The sequence below is a fragment of the Armigeres subalbatus genome, chromosome 2 (genome assembly GCF_024139115.2).
Source record: "Armigeres subalbatus isolate Guangzhou_Male chromosome 2, GZ_Asu_2, whole genome shotgun sequence".
NCBI classification, from domain to species: Eukaryota; Metazoa; Arthropoda; class Insecta; order Diptera; family Culicidae; genus Armigeres; species Armigeres subalbatus.
Genome location: NC_085140.1, coordinates 286,377,397 through 286,397,978, shown reverse-complemented (window position 1 = coordinate 286,397,978; position 20,582 = coordinate 286,377,397). Strand labels below are relative to the sequence as shown.

Here is a 20,582-nt window from a genome sequence, read left to right as displayed (position 1 = left end):
TTTTTTAGCTTCTTCTTCTTCTTAATCTTTTTTATTCAATCTTTATTCGCCAATTTAGCATGGAGCGCCAAACTTTATTAAAACCTCGTCCTTTCTAACTGAGACGTTAGTTAACTAATTTTCAAAAGCGAAGTAGGGGGAATGACGGCTTTGGCAGGTTTTGTTCTATTATTGGCAGGGGGTTTTTTATGACTGATTTTGCTCAAATTTGGCCTAAACATTCTTTGCATATCAAAGAATATTGTGGCCAAATTTCATAAAATTCGATCGACAAAAACCCCCCTGCCAATAATAGAACAAAACCTGCCAAAGCCGTCTGTTCCCCTATGTTTGTGTTCTAAAAAATTTCAGCGAGCTTCATAGAAAACGAAATCGTTTCCAAGAATATTGCACTAAGTCGCACAACTTTGTGCTGGCCCAGTTCTCACCGGAATGATTTTCTCACTCTTCGTCTTCGTCCTCACTCTCCGTGTTGGCTTTGTTACACGATGAGTATCAGCGTCACTCTCTGTGGTGTGTAACAAAATCTCCTCATTGTGCACAGTGTGTGAGGAAATGCCAGCTCTGAACATATTTAAGGTTCAAATGTCGACTTCTTTTTCTTGCTGTTCGCTTCTTTTTTTTGCGGAGAGCCTACTCATTCGCTCAGATCTGATTTTGTACAAAGTACACAAACTTTTCAAAAGGTATCAAACTCTATATATTTCCACAAAATATGAACGTGCTTTTCAATACCTGTACAGCGCACAGATTATAATGATACGCATAAACAACCTCAAACATGCATCTGAGATTGATTTGTTGTGCATCCTTCTCCTAATTACACAATTTCCTACATGCATTTTTCATGAATGTAAAATTATGATGCAGTTGACTACCTTCTCAAATGTTCGTCCAGATTCAATGGATTGTTTACACGACCATACACGCTCATTTTTTTCTACTCAATAGTGAGTAGTTTTGTATCGTCGTCTCTTTTTTTCCCACAGAAATTTTACTCACTTTTGCACAAAAGTGGAACCACTCAAAGTTTGAGTAGTTCCACTTTTTTTTAAAAAGTGAGTAAAATTTCTGTGGGAAAAAAAGAGACGGCGATACAAAACTACTCACCGGTGAGTAAAATCAAAATGAGCGTGTATGATCGGTCTTCTCTCTGTGTACATGAAAAGTGATGCCGTTTTATCATTACATTATTATTTTAGCATTACATTACATTATCAACACTTGAATTATGAAAAAATAAATAACCTTCGTTGCTTATGAATGCTTGCGTTTTTACAGTTCTAGCTCACATCTGATATTTAGTGTCAATATATAGCATGAAAAGCATCATTTTCATAGATTATTGCTTGATGTTTACGTACATATTCGAGAAAACAAGCATAACATATAGAACAAATCAACACGCAACACTGAACGATGATTTTCGAGTATCTGCAAATTATAAGAGAGCGTGAGAGTAAATCGACGGTTTCCCCTCCTGGAAAAATATTTTTTCAACTTTGCAATATTTTCTGCAAAAGGCAGTTTTTTCAAATAATATTACGAAATTCATCCAAATGAAGCATCCCACGGATGTATTAAAGTCACCACTATATGTTGATGTAGTTTTAAAACAAGAGTGCTTCCCCGACTCAGCTGGGGAATGCATTTTCTCCTCAGTGGGCGGATTTTTTCCAGGGGGTGGTACAAGCACGTGGCTGTTTTCTTGTCAATGACTGGATTACGGTAATTTGGGCCTTAAGAAATATTCTCTAAAATTCTAACAAAAAATAAACATTATTCCACATCAATAAAATAAGAATTTGATTGAATTTACAAACAAAAGATATTACTAGATAAACATTGTCGCTGTCGTCGCTGTCCGGAAAATCTTTTGCTGGCGAGGATAGGGAAGCTAAAAGTCAAAGAAGGAAAAGCCATACGATTTGACAGCTTGGTACCCAACATGTTCCGGACAGCAGAACAAAGGGAACCGAAGCGACAATCTTTATCTAGTAACTAAAATATCTTTTTTACAAACCTATTGGATTTTGAAATTTCTCGATGATGATCGTAATTTTAATATTGAAGACATTTGAAGACATTTTTAAACGACTGTGAAGACATTTGAAAATATCATCTGGCATCCCTGATGATGACACCACGCTTGTCACCGGGTCGTTTAAACTGCTCGAATTAAAAAATAGGGCTGTTCTGACAGTGAAAGAAAAGCAACAACAAAAAAACAGTCAAAGAACACTGAAAATCGGAACTTCCCAAAAGTGGGTTGTTTTCACTCAAAACCGTGGTTTGGGCCAATAACCCAAATTTGAGTAAAATGACTTTTCTGGCACTAGGTATACCTAGGCGCCTTTAATCCCATGTAAATAATTTACCCAAAGCTGAGTTTAATTTATCCAAAGCGGACCTTGATCAACCCAAAATAGAGAATATTGAATTTACTCAAATTTGGGTTATTGGGCTGAGCAACCTCGGTGATGTGTTTGCATCTTGCTCTAGTTTTGATAGCAATCATGGGAAAGAAAGGGAAAACTACCCAAATTTGGGTAAATTTTTTCGGCGATATTCTCTATAGTGCGTATATTGAACTCAAAGTTTGGGTTGATTTATCTGTCCGTGAACACCTTCAAAGTTGACAAACATTCTCTTCTCGTTGACTGATTCCATCACCGGGCCGGGCAGATAACACAAATATAAACTTTCTAAGGATCGGGCCAAAAATAGAACCTTTTTGAATTCTTAAACCTTTTCCTAATACATTTTACAATGGTATGTGCATATTTAAACATAAGTAATATTAGTATGTAAAATAATATTTGGTTTTGTTGTCAGTCCGTTACGCTTCACACCGACGTTGGAGACATCAAACTGGAACTGTTCTGTGAAGATTGTCCAAAGAATTGTGAAAACTTCTTAGCCCTCTGTGCGAGCGATTATTACAACGGAAGTATATTCCATCGAAACATCAAAGGGTTCATCGTTCAAACTGGAGACCCCAGCGGGACAGGAAAGGGTGGCCAATCGATATGGGGTCGCAAATACGAGGACGAATTTAAGGAAAGCCTGAAGCATAACGAACGTGGTATGGTGTCGATGGCCAACAATGGACCCAACACCAATGCAAGCCAATTTTTTATTACGTACGCGGCGCAACCTGCGTTAGATCTGAAGTACACGCTATTTGGCAAGTGAGTATCGGACATGGTTCCTGCCCTGTTTCTGTCGTATTTATTAATGAATTATTCTTCTTCATACTAGGGTTATTGACGGTTTTGAGGCATTAGATGAGCTGGAGAAGCTGACGGTGAATCCCAAAACGTACCGACCGGTGGTTGAGAAGAAAATAAACAGTGTCACAATTCATGCAAACCCATTGGCAGGATAAATTTTTTTTTTAGTTATTCAAGAGAAACTTCCATTATGCCATTTTCTATAGCTTATAAGATAAAGTTCAATATAAAAATATCTACAATTAATCCCTGATATAGAGTAGGTATTACAGCAACAGTTCGCTAACTGGGCCAAAGCCGTACCAACCGTTAGGGATGAATGACCGCCTGAGTTAATATCCCTTAAAAACCAACCATCAACCATGGGCCAAAGCCCAGTTGAAAAGCGGTTATCCGTCAAAAAACAAAACGGCTAAGCTGCGAGGGGAGTCAAAATGGTAAATTATTCTCGTTCCAAGTAAAACACCGATCATAACAATGCATCGTAAATCCCCTGGTCAGCCCAGTTAAAAAGCGGCGCTCGTTAACTGGACTGATGTTCTAGCCCAGTTAGCGAATGGTTACTGTATTCCACAAGTCTAGTAACTTTGATACACTAAAAACGCTGCTGTTGATATCAAACCACATATCTATACCTACAGAATCTAGTGGATTCAGATACATATACAGATATAGATACATTATATACAAAATAGTGGATTCAAATTGAATAATATTAAATCATTTTATGGCAAGTTAACGAAACTTAACTGAAAAAGGTGTCAAGTACATCACATCTAGGTAGTTGTTACATTTTGGTATTTTAACAGTGAAAGCAAGAATTGGATTCAAAAAGAAGTGAAGAATCTGTAATTAATCATCACTATTACTGCCGTGAATCGCATATTTGTCCCATATGAATAGGAAACCCAGCAATATGCGATGCGATATGCAATTCACGGCGGTGTATACACTTACGATATCTAGCATATCGTGAAAAACATTTTTACCACTTCTTGTATCAGGTTTCTACTTTTGTTATTTGCTTGTAACGATTGGACGATTCTATTACTATGAAATTATAGTATTATAACTACCCAAAATAGAATAAAATCAATTTGTATGTTTTACAACTTTCTATTTGCCGCCCTAACGCTTAGGCCTATACCGATTTGATCGAGTGAAAAGATCGACATAAGCGATTCAAAATCTTTTAAGGATTTCGGATTAAAAAAGTTTGGAATCTGATTTTTATGAACTATAAAGCAAACTGTACACTGACAATCGATATACATAATTAGAAAAGATTCAACTTACCTTAAATTCTATTTTGTAGCCTAAAAATTATTACTTTTTAAGTAATAGCCACCATCTGCTCCTTGATATATAACGTTTCCCGAAACAGAAGCATTTGAATTCGACGGTTGAATGGCTGTGGACGGATGAAAACCAATGTTTAAAATAGATAATGACCGGAATGATCAAAAAGTGTCGATCAAACATATTAATTCTGCTCACAGAACTCACATCGAAAATCCTGGTCGATAGTTTCATACTGCTGTTGATGTTCGGGCGTTTGCTCAGGGCTAGATCTTTCAGTTTTTATACTCTACAACAAAAATTGCCAAAAAATACTGTATCAACAATCTAAACCTATAATTAGCCAATGAATGAACAAATTTATACCGACAGGAATGCAATTCACTCTAAAGTTGTAAAAAATCGACATGAAATTCATCATGATAGCAATTTTTAAATTTGTTCTTAGCGACCATCCACAAAGTACGTCACGCTCGAAAGGAGGCGGGAGGGTTCTGGGCAGCGTGACGACTCATACAAGTTTTAGAGTGTTAAGGTTTTAATACAAGTTTGACGGAGGGAGGGGCGGTTGAAAATCGCCAATTTTTGCGTGACGTACTTTATGGATTTTCCCATTTTCGGCTATTATTGCGTTCAAAAGCAAAATCAACTTACATCTCGATATTTCGTGAGATACAACTTCAAAGGCTCCACATAGTTATCGAACCCCAGGGTGTACATCGCGCACAGAATGTCCTCTCCGTTGATTGTTTTCCGTTTCTCCATGTGACACCGTTCGCTTGCTTCCGAGGTGATAAACGAAATGAACTCCGAAACACACTCCTGAACGCATTCCCGGGCATCTTTGGCAATCTTTCCGTTAGATGGAATTCCCTTTTTCATAATTTTAGTGATGTTCGCTATCGGCAGGAAGCGATCCTGCTCCCGCAGTGGAGCACCGGGTTTGTGGAGGTGTTCGGCCCCGGAATCGTCCGAATTCAGACCGTCTATTGGGTTGTCCAGATGTCAAGAGGGCAAAATGATGAATCGAGGTCTTACTTACCAATTTCATCTTGCACAAAATATGCACTTTGCAGTCCTGAAGTCATTTTAACGTTTTGCGCCATACACTAATGAGTAAAAATCTTTAGATTTCCAATTGATTTCCACCACAAACTAAAATATATATTTCTGGCTGAATTAAATTTTAGTGATTTTATTTTGTTTTGATGCGACAGATTCCACTGGCGTTGAAATGCAAGGTGGGTTTACGATGCGTAGAAAATCTTAAAAAATGTCAGAAAAAAATCGAGCAGCTATTTAAATACACTGTAAACTCGACAATACTCATTAAAGAGTAAAAAACCCCCAGTTTTTGCTAATATATGAATCTGTCAAAAAATAATTGAGATTCTCACGTCCGAATGTGTGAGTGGCGATAAAAGGAAAACAAACACTCCTAGATGGTGCTACTCAGCAAAGTTTGGGTAAAAATGAGTATATTTCCATATATTTTTTGACTCCTTCGCAACCATTGTGATGACTCGATCAATTTTGAGGTTATGAGCAGAAGGAAAACAAACATGTATTTACACATGCCGAATTGCACATCAGTGTGCGAGCGTTAAACGTCACTCATCTCTATATAGAGGTTGCTGACGTTTACTCATCCTTCTCTTTCAAGCGCATGGAAGGAATAGGAAGCTTCGGAAGCGTTTCCCGATGAAAACAAATCCTATCCCCTCCGTGCGCGTGCAAGAGAAAGACGATCAACGTCAGCAAGCCTTATGTACCACTTTATTTTTTTTGATAATGTGTATTTTTTCCACATTTTACTGTTCAAAGCTTTTACCCATTAATGGGTTAAAAACAACTTGATTACATTTTTGGAACAGAAGAATATGGAGGCTGGAAATATTTCCGCGTATTTCAGTGAATTTTAATTTGAATTTATTGATGTTTTAATAATGTAAGAGCATCATTATCGGTCGCGAGCATTTTAATCACCCGCGCAGCGCTTTCATTTTAGTTTCGGCACTCGTTTCCGTATCGGTCACTATTTTCGGCTCTCAATTTGGTTGCTATATTCCGTACCGGTGACGTTTGACAGTTGACAGTTCATCAAATAGTAGCGCTCTTATTGCGCTACCAAATTTGGTCACTTGTCAGTCGCGCTACTGTTATAGCAGCGTGTTTAGTAGCGACCGGTAAAGTGTCAAGCAATGATACTGCGCTGCCAAACGGCTTAAACCCACCATCGGTAATATTCAGGCTATAGACATCCCTATCTAACTCCCTTAGCCTAAAAATAGCCACCATGTCCCGGGCACAGTGTGCAGATAGACCGCTGTCAGTTGCATGAGATGTCAACAATCGTCAACAACACCAATGATTGTAGCTTGATAATTAAAAATATCCACAACAATAAAAGAGCAGGATTTATTTTTAAATTCTGCTCAAGCGTTTCACGGTGAAATAAAAGACAAATTGTTGTTCTCCATGTAAGTAAAATCAAAATTGATCATGTAGATAAGTTTTGAATCAATTAAACTCATTAGTCATATTTAATGAATATTCCCGATTAAAGTTTCATGTGGTTTCATATTGAAGAAAGCTGAATTTGGATGTTTTATGATGTTAAGCTTTTTTAGATTTGACGTACGTTGCTCGGCGTTGGTGTTGGTGTTGGCTACGCTAAACATGAGCTCTTAGCATAGGCCTGGTAATCTTGCTCTAATGAAATATAATTTGTGTGGTATTTCAGCTGATGGAAAGTATTCTTCGCTACCGGAAAAGAGAAAATCGGCCACAATTGGTGCCGACGGGAATCAAGATAATGACGGGGGAGTGCACCCATCCTGTAAGGACCATCTTTGAGACATGTCAAGCTACTTCGAGTTAAGGTTGGTATCGTGTTCAAAAGAAATTTCTTTTTCTATCTCAATCACATGTTATCTGAATCGGAAAAGTAAAGAATCGAAACAAAAATCTTACAACAGTATCCACATGAAAAGAACAAAAAACAAAATTGGCATTTGTAAGGTTCCCACGCAAAGTAATGGGAGCTGTCACTTTACTTTCGGAAAAATATTCTGCTCGATTATTCCGTACACTGTGCCAGCAAAGTACTCTTTAATGGGTAAAAAAGTACCCATTATGAAGTTAAATAGTTCAACTCATTAAAAGAGTAAACGGCGTTTACTCATTAATGAGTAAAAGGCTTCTACGTCAAATTCAAGAGTATTTTTTACCCATTAATGGAAAAAATATTTGGCGGTAATGGGTACTTTTTACACTTCTTTATTTTTAGAAAGGCATTCGAATTTTAGTATGATATTCAAACAAAAGACACAATAATTATTGGGAGGAATAATTCATAATAATAATGAAGAAATAGAATATTGTTCTTTATTTTGTAATATGTCAAAACAAATAATTCACAAGCGATTTTCTTTTATAGTAAAAACTAAACCTGTTTTGTTCGCTTATCTTTCTTATCGGTTCCCTCCGGCGGGAACTTCGCATCGAGAGAACATCAACAAAAACTAATTCCATGATCGTCCGCGTTCCAAATTTGCGACAACCATCTCTGACTACGTTGGCGTTATAGGAAATACAGACGGTCCCCATCCGTTGAATCTCACAAAAGGAAGGATTTGCCGATTTCACATCGTCGATTGCCGGAGTCGACAGAGTCTCGATCCTTTTTGACGCAGGGATACCCATCCAGTACGTTCATCGGATGTTCCTCGAATCATTTTTGTCGTTCGGAGCTCCCTATATATTAATTTGGAACGAGAATATGCTGTTATTGAACATTCGAGGAAAATATAACCAACTCACCAAAGATTTTATTTATAAATTACGATCGATCCAAGCCACGATCGAGCTCTCATTACCATTTATGCGCCCCGCCACAGGGAGCGAAATTCGGTGTGTTGATCATCAGCTGTGTCACACCTTTTCGCACTGTTTCTGTAACAAAAACAAAACATTAATTACCGAAATAGGTAGTTAGAAACTGCCGGAACAACGAAAAGAACAGATTGTCATTCCTTTAGCAGTGTTGTTGAAGGATATCCTCATCGTACCGTATCAATCAGCTGCCAAACGTTTTCCCAGCTTCCGAAGGAACTTGTAGATTTCGGAGAAGTTTTGATGATGGTGTTGCTGGAATGATGGGATTGCTATATTGGATCGTCCCCGACAAAGGCTGGTTCGCGAAGTCAGTTGATGCGCGGTACCGGGAGCAACATTATTTTGCTTTGTTTTTTAACACCGACTGTCGACGACGACAGGAGCAACAATCATTAAATTTTGTTCAACTTGTTTTTCACTCATTAATGAGTAAAAACTCGGAGCTTCTAAATGGGCATAAAATACGCATTATATGAAAAAATAAATTACCCACTATTTTGACAGGTTCATACCTTGCCAAAAAAGGGGTGATTTTTACTCTTTAAAGAGTATTGTCAGGTTTACAGTATGTAAGTAAAAGTGACAATTTGCTCCACACAGCAAAAAATGTTGTTGAATATTACATCGAAATCGCTGCAACCCGGTGAATCCGTCTGATGTTGAATATTACACTGCGCGACGTACTCAAGAGCTTGCTGTGTAATAAACAAAAGCGATGTAATTTTTTTCGATGTAATAATAAGACGATGTAATCGAAGCGATGTAAATGAATGTGATGTAAACCCGTCCGAAATGTATTATACTGATTTAATTATTTTGATAATAAAATTTTCATAGGGAGGAATATTCGGTTTTTTATTCTTTATTTATTGAATTTGCATCATATGGTTCAATTTTATGGTTCTCATTTTTATTTTATTTTGCGTACAATTTCTACAGAGAATTATGTTCGTTTATGTTTATGCTCACGATTCATGCCCATGATATGTTTATGCCCACAAATTGGGTTATTTTTATACAGCTGAAGCGGCATAAATTCAACATAGCATTGTTCGCCTATTGGAGGCCTATATATAGTGAAGATTCGTTGTCCTGATCGAGCCATCCGTGTAATTGGTGAGGGAAATAGCAGCCGGGTGCAGCATGTCGTCTTGAATATAACCTTCCGATCTTGTGAAATGGCATGGCGAAAGGTGCGGCTACGTAATCGAAACTACCCGACTGGTTTCAGATGAATCACCACCGGGGAAAGAACATCAACGAGCGGCACGGAACTCGGTGTTTCTAGACGACGTCATAGACTGAGAACAGATATTTGCAATGATAAGTATTATTTCTGGAATGATTCATTTAACATGTTATTCTACGAAAGAACATAAGACCCGATAAGACCATCACTGATGATTCATCATAAAGGGAAGAAGTTCACGATAAGAACCTCCGCAAATTACGAATTATAACTTTCTGGGATTCTGGGAAGCGAACCCTTTTGTGATTCCGAAGCGAATCCTTCTGCGATTCCTTCTGGGTTTTTGAAAGGAATTCCTTCTGGGTTTTTGACGCGAATCCTTCAGAGTTTCCGAAACTAATCCTTCTGAGATTCTGAAAGGATCCCTTCTGGGATAAAGAAACGAATTCGTCTGGGATTCAGGAGGGATCCTTTTGAGGTTTTGATGAAGGTTTTGATGGGACTTCGAAGGGAATTCATTTGGGATTCCTCCAGGCTTTTTTCTGGAAAAGCGAAAGGAATATTTTTGAAATTCCGAAGTGAATTTATCTTAGATTCGGCAGCGAAAGACACCGACGGAAATCGTTCGAGATCCCGATGGGCATCCTTTCGAAGTAAATCGTTTTAAGATTCCGAAGGGAATCCTTTAGGGATTCCGAATGGATTTTTTTTGGGATTCTGACTGGAATCTTTCTCGGACTCCGAAGGGAAATCTTTTCGATTTTGGGGGTTCCAAAAGTAATTCTTTTAAGATTCTGAAGAAAGTCTATACGGGACTCCGAAAGGCATCCTTTTGAGATTCTAAAAGGGATTCATCTGGAATGTATCTTATTTCTTTTTCTTTTTTTCTTCCTAAACAATGGAGGGGGAACTGCTCAACAGACATCCTGGGTTGTCCAGGAAGTGCGGCGTTAGGGATCACCTCCAGCAGCAAACGAGGGAGGCAGGACTACATCCCCGACCCGCTAAACCGTTTCCATTGCCGCCAAGTCCATAGTCCCTTCGGTACAACCAGAAAGTAATGCTTCAAAGGGGGGCCAGTGCACAACGCACCCTCGAGGTTAGCTGCGTGTCCTCGCAGCATCGAACATCGTAACTCGCTTTTTTAGAAGAACACCATGGTATCGTGCCAGCGCGTTGCCGGCTTTCCAGGTGGCCTTACCTTGTCCTCGGAAGGTGGGAAGGGTCGACTTCGACCGCTTCCCTCTGCACGACTGGTATCAAGAATGATGATGCCGCATGCACCCCAAATTGACCTTTCTGCAATAGGGCCTATTCGCCAGCACACAGAGGGACTTGCCGACGCGGTGCCTACGCCTGCCCCGCCTTGACGAGGACCCTTTCCGTCCTCGGGCTCGAAACCCGCCTGGTTGACCAACGCCGCGAAAGCGACGATACCATGTTGTTCTTCGCGCGGCCACTTGTTCGATATAAGGATCGAGTTCGACCACAGAGCATGACCACCGGTATGACCCATGAAGCCGACTCCGATCCCTTGGACCACCTCTTATTTGCACCTGAACTAGCCATCATTGAGTCCACGCGCCACCTTCTGTGTAGCTCCGAGACGATTTGGACGATAGCCGATAAAACGGCGTTCCAGCCAACTTCATCTTTACACATCCTCCGAACTAGGCTGTTCGGGGTTGTGTCCAGACCACATGTGGCAAGCATGTGGTCACGCATTGCACGAAAACGTGAGCACACGAACAACACGTGTTCCGCCGTCTCCTCTAAACCTGCGCTCACCAAACACTCGGGCGAGGCCGAGCAATCCAGCTGCGTTACCTGCACTGTGATTTTGCAGCACGCTTTATCGCCGGGCACATCGAACTCCCCATGGGTGCTTGCTGTTCACAGCTTTGCTGGAACAAATCAAACAATTGGGAGGGTTCGTGCAGCATTGTGCCTTATGTCCCTCAATCCGCAGCGTCGGCAGAGATTGCTTCTGTCAGGGCCTTTGCAGTCCCATTGCTTGTGCCCCGGTTCTAGGCACTTGAAGTAAACTTCAGGTTGCTCGTATATGCCCACAGGGCATACCGACCATCCCACCTTGACGCTCCCTAACTTGACTACCTTGGAGGCGTCCGCTGCAGATAGCCGAACCAATGCTACCTGCGTCCCTGCCGGACCTTTCCGTAGCCGAACGGCTGCGGTGGGCGTCTCCACTTCACACTGTCGCCGCAGTGCCGTGACGAGCTCTTCGACTTTGGTGATCTCGTCCAGGTCTTTAACCCTTAGATTCACCTCCGTCGTGAGTGCCCTCACCTTGACCGTCTCGCCTAGGGAGCGACTTCTTGTAGGCGGCGCCCTTTTGCGAGACGCCCCGCTTCAGCTCGAGGATCATCTCGCCCATCCGGGTACGTCTTATTCGACGTACGTCGGCGCCGAGTTCACCGAGCTTGACGTCACTCCTCATCGCCTTCAAGACGTTCGAGTACTTAGCCTCGTCCGCCGTGATGACTAGGGCATCGCCCCTGGAGCGATTGGCGCCTACCTCTAGACTTCCTTTCCAGGTCCTTCCTCCCCCGGTTTTGGAGGTACCTGACCGGGGTTCAGCTTCCCAGTCCCACTACCCTTGTTCGGGATAGTAACCCTTCGCGTTTTGGAGCGACCCCCAGGGAGCTCATCCCCTGGAGACTGTCTCCCCCGTTTTTGTGTCTGCTCCGTTGGAGTAGTCACCCCCGACGTACCCGCAAATACTTGAGCCTCAGTCTGGGTAGACTTTGGTACCACCGTCTTCGCTTGCACGCCTTCGGTCGATTCAACCTTGCCCGAGTCCGCGAATCCTTGGGTCTCAGTCTGGGTAGACCTCGACTCCACGGATTTCACGGGTTTACACTTGGCCGTCGTGACCGCCCTCTCCAGCTTGGCGTCCAGCATCGACTTTCGAAGTTTCTGCAAGCTCCTCTTGAGGTCGTTACTGATATTATGCTTCGATGACGCAAAGTCGATGATGGCGTCCAGCTGTTCCGTCGCCACCTCGAAGGCCGAAAGCCCATAGCGTTTGCGGTTCATCGCCTCCACAAGCCATGGGCCGTCAATAACCCCTACCGGCGTTTTTTCAGCCGAGATGAAGGTTAAGCGACCCACGCTGGCGCTGCGCACTGAGCTACCGACTATTGCCTCTGGCCTCCTAGGCGGATACCTGAACAACCCACCTCTTGCGAAGGGGTTGTCGCCTACACTACTACCACTAATTGAAGAATTGACTTGGTCTAATACGCAGTGGCCATGGGGAGAGATCGTCACGGCTCTGCTGCTGGAATGTATCTGGAAAAGACGAAGGGAATCCTCTCGGGATTCCGAAGGGAATCCTCTCGGGATTCCGAAGGGAATCCTCTCGGGATTCCGAAGGGAATCCTTCAAGTTTTCAACGGGAATCCTCTCAGGGATTCCGAAGGGAATCCTCTCGGGATTCCGAAGGGAATCCTCTCGGGAATCCGAAGGGAATCCTCTCGGGATTCCGAAGGAATCCTCTCCAGGATTCGAAGGAATCTTCCAGGGTTTAGGAGGGAGAGAGAAAGGCAAAAACTAAAAACGCATCGCATGTATTTCAACTACGGTATGCACAAATGGGTTATATTATGTGCAGGTTGAGGATCAAAGGCCGGTTCTTCAACTTCAGCATAATCAACGTCCATAGCCGACACTCCTGAAGCACTGATGATGATAAGGACGCATTCTACGGGCAGCTGGAACGTGAGTACGACAGCTGCCCAAGCCACGACGTCAAAATCATCATAGGAGATTTAAACGCTCAGGTTGGCCAAGAGGAGGAGTTTAGACCAACTATTGGGAAGTTCAGCGCTCACCGGCTGACGAACGAAAACGGCCTACGACTAATTGATTTCGCCGCCTCCAAGAATATGGCCATTCGCAGCACCTACTTCCAACACAGCCTCGCGTATCGGTACCTGGAGATCACCACTGCAGACAGAATCACAAATCGATCACGTTCTGATTGATGGACGGCAATTCTCCGACATTATCGACGTCAGGACATATCGTGGCGCTAACATCGACTCTGACCACTATCCGGGATGGTTAAACGGTTCAACTGCGCCCAAAACTATCCGTTGCCGGAAGAGGGTGAGCTCGATGGGGCCCCTCTTGAGGACTGATGGAATACAGTTAAAGCAGCCATTAACGACGCAGCGGAGAACAACGTCAGGTATGTGGGACGAAGTCGACGGAACGATTGGTTCGACGAAGAGTGCAGACAAATTCTGGAACAAAATGACGCAGCGCGGGCGGTCGCGCTGCAGCAAGGAACCCGGCAGAAAGTGGAATATTATAGACGGAAGCAGAGACATCAGGCCCACCTTTTCAGAAGAAACGCCGCCTGGAAGAAGCGGAGTGCGAGGAGATGGAACTGCTGTGCCATTCTCAAGAAACACGCAATTTCTATCAAAAACTCCACGCATCCCGCAAAGGCTTCGTGCCGCGTACAGGGATAAGGATGGGAGCATTTTGACGGACGGAACGTGTGAGGATCAAAAGGTGGAAGAGCACTAAAAGAACATTTAAATGGTGCCGAGAAAACATGCAGTGAAAGTCAAGGCAGCGGAGGAAATGAATACGTCAGTTCAGCGGACGATGGAACCAACCAGCCACCATCTTGAGGGAAGTTAAGGATGCGATCTAACAGCTAAAGACCAATATAGCAGCTGGTAAGGATGGTATCGGAGCTGAGCTCAAGCAACTGATAAGACCGGTAGTACTCTACGGACATGAAACTTGGAAGACTTGCAAGTACTCGGAGTATTCGAGAGACGGGTGCTTAGGACCATCTTTGGCGGCGTGCAAGAAGACGGTGTGTGGCGGCGAAGAATGAACCATGAGCTCGCCCAGCTCTACGGTGAACCCAGTATCCAGAAGGTAGCTAAAGCCGGAAAGGTACAATGGACATGACATGTCGCAATAATGCCGGACAGCATCCCTTCAAAGATGGTGTTCGCTTCCGATCCGACAGGTACGAGACGGCGTGGAGCACAGCGAGCAAGGTGGGCAAATCAGGTGCAAAACGACTTGGCGAGCGTGGGGCGCATTCGAGGATGGAGAGATGCGGCCTAGAACCGTGCATTGTGGCGTCAAATTGTTGATTCAGTGTTATCTGTCTAGATGTAAACTAAATAAATGAAATCATGGCAGGAAATCGTTCATACTTTGGACTCCGCAAAACGCTCCGTTCGAATAGAGTTCGTATCAAACTGACTCCTATCTACAAAACGCTTATTCCACCGGTCCAAGCGGAAATATTGAAAAAATTTCAATGGTTTTTATAGAATACTTTGGAGAATTTTCTGCCCAACACAAAAGAATTTCCTGGTGAAATCCATGATAGTTTAAGCCGTAGTTCAGAATATTACTTCAGGGAAAATCTTGCAAAAAAAAGGGAAAAATCCTTAAAAAAAATCAAACAAGTCGCACAAAGGTGCTATATTAATCGTTTACCACAAAATAATTAAATACAATAGAATAGTCTACGTTGACTTTTGGTATACCCCCCCCCCTCGTCCCCCTTCGTATAGACTAACGTGGATTATTTTGAAACCTCTCCCCCCTACAAGAGTTTACGTGTTTTATGGACAGCCCTTATTATAAAATTGGTCATTGACGATTCTTACCAGTTCATGACTTTCGAATTACTTTAAAGGGGCACGCAAAATGATGACTCAGGCTATGTAAATGACCTTCGAGTTCCCCTGGAAAACAGTAGAAGGGGATATACAGTCGTGATTCGCTGGTTGGGATTTTAATACTTGGGCCACTTTTTAGTTGGGCCTCCGCTTGTTGGGTCATGGCCCAACTAAAAAGCAACCGTACGTCAAAAATCAATGTAAACACGGAAATCGGGATGGGGCGTCACTGGACATCATTTGTGATGTTCAAGTCGAAATACACGTGTTCAAATGGCTGTCAGTTGGCCCAACTAAAAAACCGAATTCGTTAGTTGGGTCGAGGTTGTGGCCCAACCAGCGAATCGCAACTGTATCAGATTTTATGCAAAAACAAGTCATAAGACGACCCTGTTTCATGGTTGTCCACAGGAAAAATATAAACTTGCCCAACGGAGAAGTTTGGTATAGATTCGGTAGTTATGGATTGTGTACACAATTAAATTATTTTGCCGACCTCAGCAAAATTTTCGCCGAGATTCCAACAGCCGAGATCTCAGTATTTTTTTTTACCGAAATTCGGTAATTCTTTTACCGAAATTTCGACGTAATTTTACCGAAATTCGGCAAAGTTGACTTTTTACCGAGATCTTGGTAACGTTTACCGAAATCTCGATAAAACATTTACCGAGATTCGTCGAAATTATTGCTGAGATCGGCTGTTGGATTCTCGGCAATCGTAAAGTTTCAAGAAGCAGTCGAAGTCATCCCCTTCTACAGGTTCACCTGGTGCAATCCATAGGTTTCGGAAGTGGTCAGAATCGCTAATGGTTCATTTTATATTCATACCTCCCTGAAAAAAAGCCGTCGAATAACTTGTTTACGCGCTAAAACTAAAACTAAAACTAAAACAGGTGCCTCGGGGGCAATCCGTAGATCCCGGAAGCAAAAGCGAGCCGTCGAATCACTGGTTCTGGTGCTAAAATTGAATTGTCTCCTTCTACAGGTTCCCCTGGGGCAATCGGTTGATCCCAGAAGCGGTCAAAATCGTCAGTGGTCCATTTTATATTCATACCTCGCTTCCTGATCGAAAACCATAACAAAAGAGCAGTCGAATGACTAGCTTTGGTGCTAATACTGAAATGTCCCCTTCTACAGCTTTCCGGTGGCAATCCGTAGGTCCCGGAAGTGGTCAATGTCGTTAAATGTTCCATATTATATTCATTCTTCGCTGACTGATAGAAAATCATGAAAAACGAGCCGTCAAATGACTGGTTCTGGCGCTTCAACTGAATTGTCCCCTTTTACAGGTTCCTTTGGGGCAATCGGTTGGTCCCAGAAGCGGTCAGAATCGTTAATGGTCTATTTCATATTCATACCTCGCTTCATGATAGAAAAAAAACCATGAAACCATGAAAAAAGAGCAGTCGAATGACTAGATTTGGTGCAAAAACGGAAATGTCCCCTTCTACAGGTTCCCCGGAGGAAATCTGTCCGAAAGCGGTCAAAATCATCAATGGTCCATTTTATATTCATACTTCCCAGTCTAATAGAAAATCATGAAAAACGAGACGTCAAATGACTGGTTCTGGAGCTAAAACTGCATTGTCACCTTCTAAAGGTTCCCTGGGGGCAATCCGTAGATCCCAGAAGCGTTCAGAGCCGTCAATGGTCAATTTCGTATAAATACCTCCTTTCTTGATAGAAAATTATGAAGAACGAGCCGTCGAATGACTAGCTTTGGTGATAAAACAGAAATGATGTCCCCTTCTACAGGTTCCCGGGGGCAATCCGTAGGTCCCGGAAGTGTTCAATGTCGTCAATGGTCCATTTTATATTCATACCTCGCTGTCTGATAGAAAATCATGAAAAACAAGCCGTCAAATGACTGGTTCTGGCGCTTAAACTGAATTGTCCCCTTCTACACTGAGATCAAATCTCCATTAAAATGTATGTGCGAGGATCATATAAACAGGAATCGACTAGCGTAATCACGAATTCATGTGCAGCATTTGAAATTTATTTATCAACAACGATATTTAATATGCAAATATATGAATTTCAACTTTAATCCATTTACATACGATTAGACCTGCTAGTGAATTTTATGTGCAAGGGTTGATAGTTGATAATTATCAACACCTGCACATAAAACTCAATAGCGATCTAATAAACATTTTTGTGGTGGAATATTGGTCACTCGATCATTTGGTCGCTCGTTTTTTCTCTGATGGCGGCAAAGTGTAAGCTAATTCTGTTTTACGCATAGAATATCTAGTAATAAGTTTTTATTTCCAGTTTAGTTAAAATGCTTGCCTTGGACTTGTGTGTACCATGGATTGACAATTTGACAATTTTAACAGCAGCCAGTTCCGCTTCTCGCTTTCCGCTTCCTTAGCTGCCATTTTCAATACTTCGAGAGAAAGGACTTCAGGTATACGCCTTCAAGCTGGAGACCTTCCCCCCTTCGAGACCTTCCCCCAGTATGTGGCCGGTTGATTTTTCTGGCCGATGAGGTGATGGAATGTGTTTGTTCAGGAAGTGTCAATAGAAATTCTGGAGGAAATTTGTCACCAGGTGCTGAATCTTTTCTAGGAAAAATCCGAATCACTACCAGTCTTTCACGGCCTCTGAGAAAATCATCGCTACTGATTAAACGCATCAACATTTCATCGGTATTGGAAAAAAGATCGCCGGATATATATAATCCCCCACCGAAAACATCGGTTCTTCAACCAAGTCAAAAAGTAACAAATTCGAAATCAAAACACAAAACCACGGATCATCCACGTTGAAGGTTACGGCACCGTTCCCATCTATGTTTTACATCGAGGGTCACCTCCAACGCAGCCGCCACCCAATTACTCTACCCAATACCCTTTCCTTCAGGGCCGATTCCCTCTCAGCCATGACAGCATTACCCATATCCGCACTCAAACAATGATCCTGCAACAGATGCTTTGCATTGACCACAACGGCAATTGTGTTTCTACTGGGAAGCTTTGATTGTAACCATCATCGACATTATTTTAGCATAAAATAAAAAAAAGTCATTCAAATGCCTTGTGTTTTTGTTTATTCTTTTTTATAACCAAAAAGAAACTAAACAGAATGCGTTTGGTTTATATCGCAAACCACATGAATAACATTTGCAGTTGCATTTAGAGTATATTGGAATAGCCAAATAAATTATATTAAAAGTGCATTTATTTTATATGTGCGTTGCACATAAAATTAAAGAGCCACAAAATTCTCAAGATTTATGTGCATGATTCATAAAACTTATTTGCAAAGCTTGATTGCAAAAATATATGTGCGTTGCACATAAAATTTAGATGGTAATTAAGCTCAGTGTACAGATTCCTCTGGGGCAATCGGTTGGTCCCAGAAATGGTCAGTATCGTTATTTAATGGTCCATTTTATAATCATTCTTCGCTTCCTGATAGAAAAAAAAAACATGAAACCATGAATTTGATTTGGTGCTAAAACTGAAATGTCCCCTTCTACAGGTTCCCCGGAGGCAATCTGTAGGTTCCGGAAGCGGTCAAAATCGTAAATGCTCCATTTTATATTCATACTTTACTTTGTGATAGAAAATCATGAAAAAAAAAAAACCATCGAATGACTAGTTGTGGCGCTGAAACTAAAAAGGTTCTACAGGTTCCCCGGGGGCGCCCCAGCGACACCAGAATCCGTCTTTTTGATTGGTTTTTCATTCTTGACGTATCAGAAGGCTTTTGGAATAAAATAATTATGCAAGACCGGTCTAAAAGCTTGATTCAAATTAATTTGTGGTCTGACTCTAGTTAAAACTATCGATCGGACCGATTCTGAATAATAAATTGGCATTAACTAATTTTATTCTGATGCCAAAATATGGTTCCAACCAGCAAAAGAGCCCTACTTTATTTGTGGTTTGCAGAAATCGCTCTCAATAGATATTGAACAACGATAACAGAGAGGAAACACCTTCTTCGAATCATAACCAATCATGCAAACTTCAAATGGAGTAATACACACGTCTATTGAGTGCACGCCGCGTTCAAGCAAAGTACCCAGCATCAAATGGAGTAATGCATACGTAGACGTGTGCATGAGTACATTTGATGCTGGGTACCTTGCGTGAACGCGGCGTGCACGCAGCTTAAAAAACGCTACGTGGGCATCGGCCCTAAATGGGATGGTACTAACTCGTCTTATGACAATTGAAGACATTCCATTTCAATCTATTCAGAATCCCTTAACGAATCTGTTTCAACACTTAACAAGTTCCGTTCGGAATCCCAACAATATTCCGTTCAGATGCCAAAAGGATTTTCTTTGGTTTAGGTTTTAGTAGGGATTATGAGGAAATGCCTAACCGCTACAATTATTTTGTCGACTATTTTTGTTTTCAAATCACTCACCTTACAATAAAGAAGTGCTTGCCGATTGAGTACCAGCATTATCAAAGAGCTTCTTCTGAAATGCAAATAAAACGAAAATTAATTCCTATACGTTATTTTGGTTTTGTTTTGGCTCACCTGTAAATTGGCACAGCGATTATGTGAAGAACGTTGAAGCTTTGCGGAGGACATCCAACTATGCGGGAAAGTTAGTGGTTGTTGATCCTTAAAAATAGATCCGATTCCTTTACCTCGCAAATGTCCATGATCATGTTGAGAAAGCGATGCTCTTCCTCCGTAGATCCGGTTTCCGTTGTAGTCATAGGGCTAGACGTTTTAAATTGTACCCGCAAAAACGTCGTTTTCCGGATAGGAATTAGTAGTTCATATATCGTGCAAGCTTTCTCCTTCCTCCACACAGCTGAGTAACAAATGGCGCTTACTACGCATGTTGTCGTATAGAACTCAGGATTGCGTTCCGGAAAAATTTTATCATTGATGATTTGATAGGTTTTCGATCAGACTTTGCTTCGATTGCACCTGATTGCACGATCTGCCTCCGATGAAGATGTCGAATATCGCTCGACACAAAACTGAAAAAGAATACAGGCATTTGAATAATACGATTGAACATAATTCTAGACATAATTATAAGATATCTTTCGGGAATTAATAATGAACCAAAGGAAAATAATCGTAATGGCCTTGTGAATAAAATACTTCATCCAACAAAAAGTACATTAAACTTACCTTTAGCGAAGCGATTTGGTCCATTATTATTCTGCAATAAAGATGAATATTAATGACACGCTATAATTAGTTTTAATTTTGTTTTATTATTATGCTAAACTTCAGATGAAAGTCAATAATTAATGCCAATAATGCCAGAGCTAATTTTTACTTGCGAATTAAATATGG

The 20,582-nt window shown here is 41.6% G+C and overlaps 2 protein-coding genes and 2 long non-coding RNA genes across 4 annotated transcripts; 1 reads left to right on the top strand and 3 right to left on the bottom strand.

The window, feature by feature from the left end:
• Positions 1-2,615: 2,615 nt before the first annotated feature.
• LOC134216491 (peptidyl-prolyl cis-trans isomerase-like 3) lies at positions 2,616-3,486 on the top strand. The gene is made up of 3 exons (XM_062695363.1): positions 2,616-2,772; positions 2,836-3,191; positions 3,262-3,486. The coding sequence occupies exons 1-3, from the start codon at positions 2,770-2,772 to the stop codon at positions 3,386-3,388; spliced, it is 486 nt and encodes a 161-aa protein (XP_062551347.1). The 5' UTR covers positions 2,616-2,769; the 3' UTR covers positions 3,389-3,486.
• Positions 3,487-4,460: 974 nt separating this feature from the next.
• Positions 4,461-5,775, bottom strand: LOC134216489 (uncharacterized). Its single transcript, XM_062695362.1, has 4 exons — positions 5,575-5,775; positions 5,187-5,518; positions 4,740-4,821; positions 4,461-4,644 (listed from the first exon to the last, which is right to left on the bottom strand). Exons 1-4 carry the CDS (start codon positions 5,636-5,638, stop codon positions 4,550-4,552), a joined length of 573 nt encoding a protein of 190 aa, XP_062551346.1. The 5' UTR covers positions 5,639-5,775; the 3' UTR covers positions 4,461-4,549.
• A 2,105-nt stretch (positions 5,776-7,880) lies between these two features.
• Positions 7,881-8,845, bottom strand: LOC134212349 (uncharacterized). The gene is made up of 3 exons (XR_009979250.1): positions 8,603-8,845; positions 8,355-8,486; positions 7,881-8,288 (listed from the first exon to the last, which is right to left on the bottom strand). It is a non-coding gene; the product is annotated as an uncharacterized LOC134212349 (long non-coding RNA).
• Positions 8,846-9,422: 577 nt separating this feature from the next.
• LOC134212350 (uncharacterized) lies at positions 9,423-20,141 on the bottom strand. Its single transcript, XR_009979251.1, has 3 exons — positions 19,803-20,141; positions 19,686-19,740; positions 9,423-9,730 (listed from the first exon to the last, which is right to left on the bottom strand). It is a non-coding gene; the product is annotated as an uncharacterized LOC134212350 (long non-coding RNA).
• Between the last annotated feature and the right edge of the window lie 441 nt (positions 20,142-20,582).

What these genes read in the sequence shown, in the direction of transcription:
- LOC134216491 (XM_062695363.1), top strand. An exon ending in AAGTACACGCTATTTGGCAA is followed by an intron (nt 3,192 to 3,261) that starts GTGAGTATCGGA and finishes TCTTCATACTAG; the next exon opens with GGTTATTGACGGTTTTGAGG.
- LOC134216489 (XM_062695362.1), bottom strand. Translation starts at nt 5,638, where the DNA reads ATGGCGCAAAACGTTAAAATGACTTCAGGACTGCAAAGTGCATATTTT. An exon ending in ATCTCACGAAATATCGAGAT is followed by an intron (nt 4,822 to 5,186) that starts GTAAGTTGATTT and finishes TTTTTGTTGTAG; the next exon opens with AGTATAAAAACTGAAAGATC. An exon ending in TATCGACCAGGATTTTCGAT is followed by an intron (nt 4,645 to 4,739) that starts GTGAGTTCTGTG and finishes ATCCGTCCACAG; the next exon opens with CCATTCAACCGTCGAATTCA.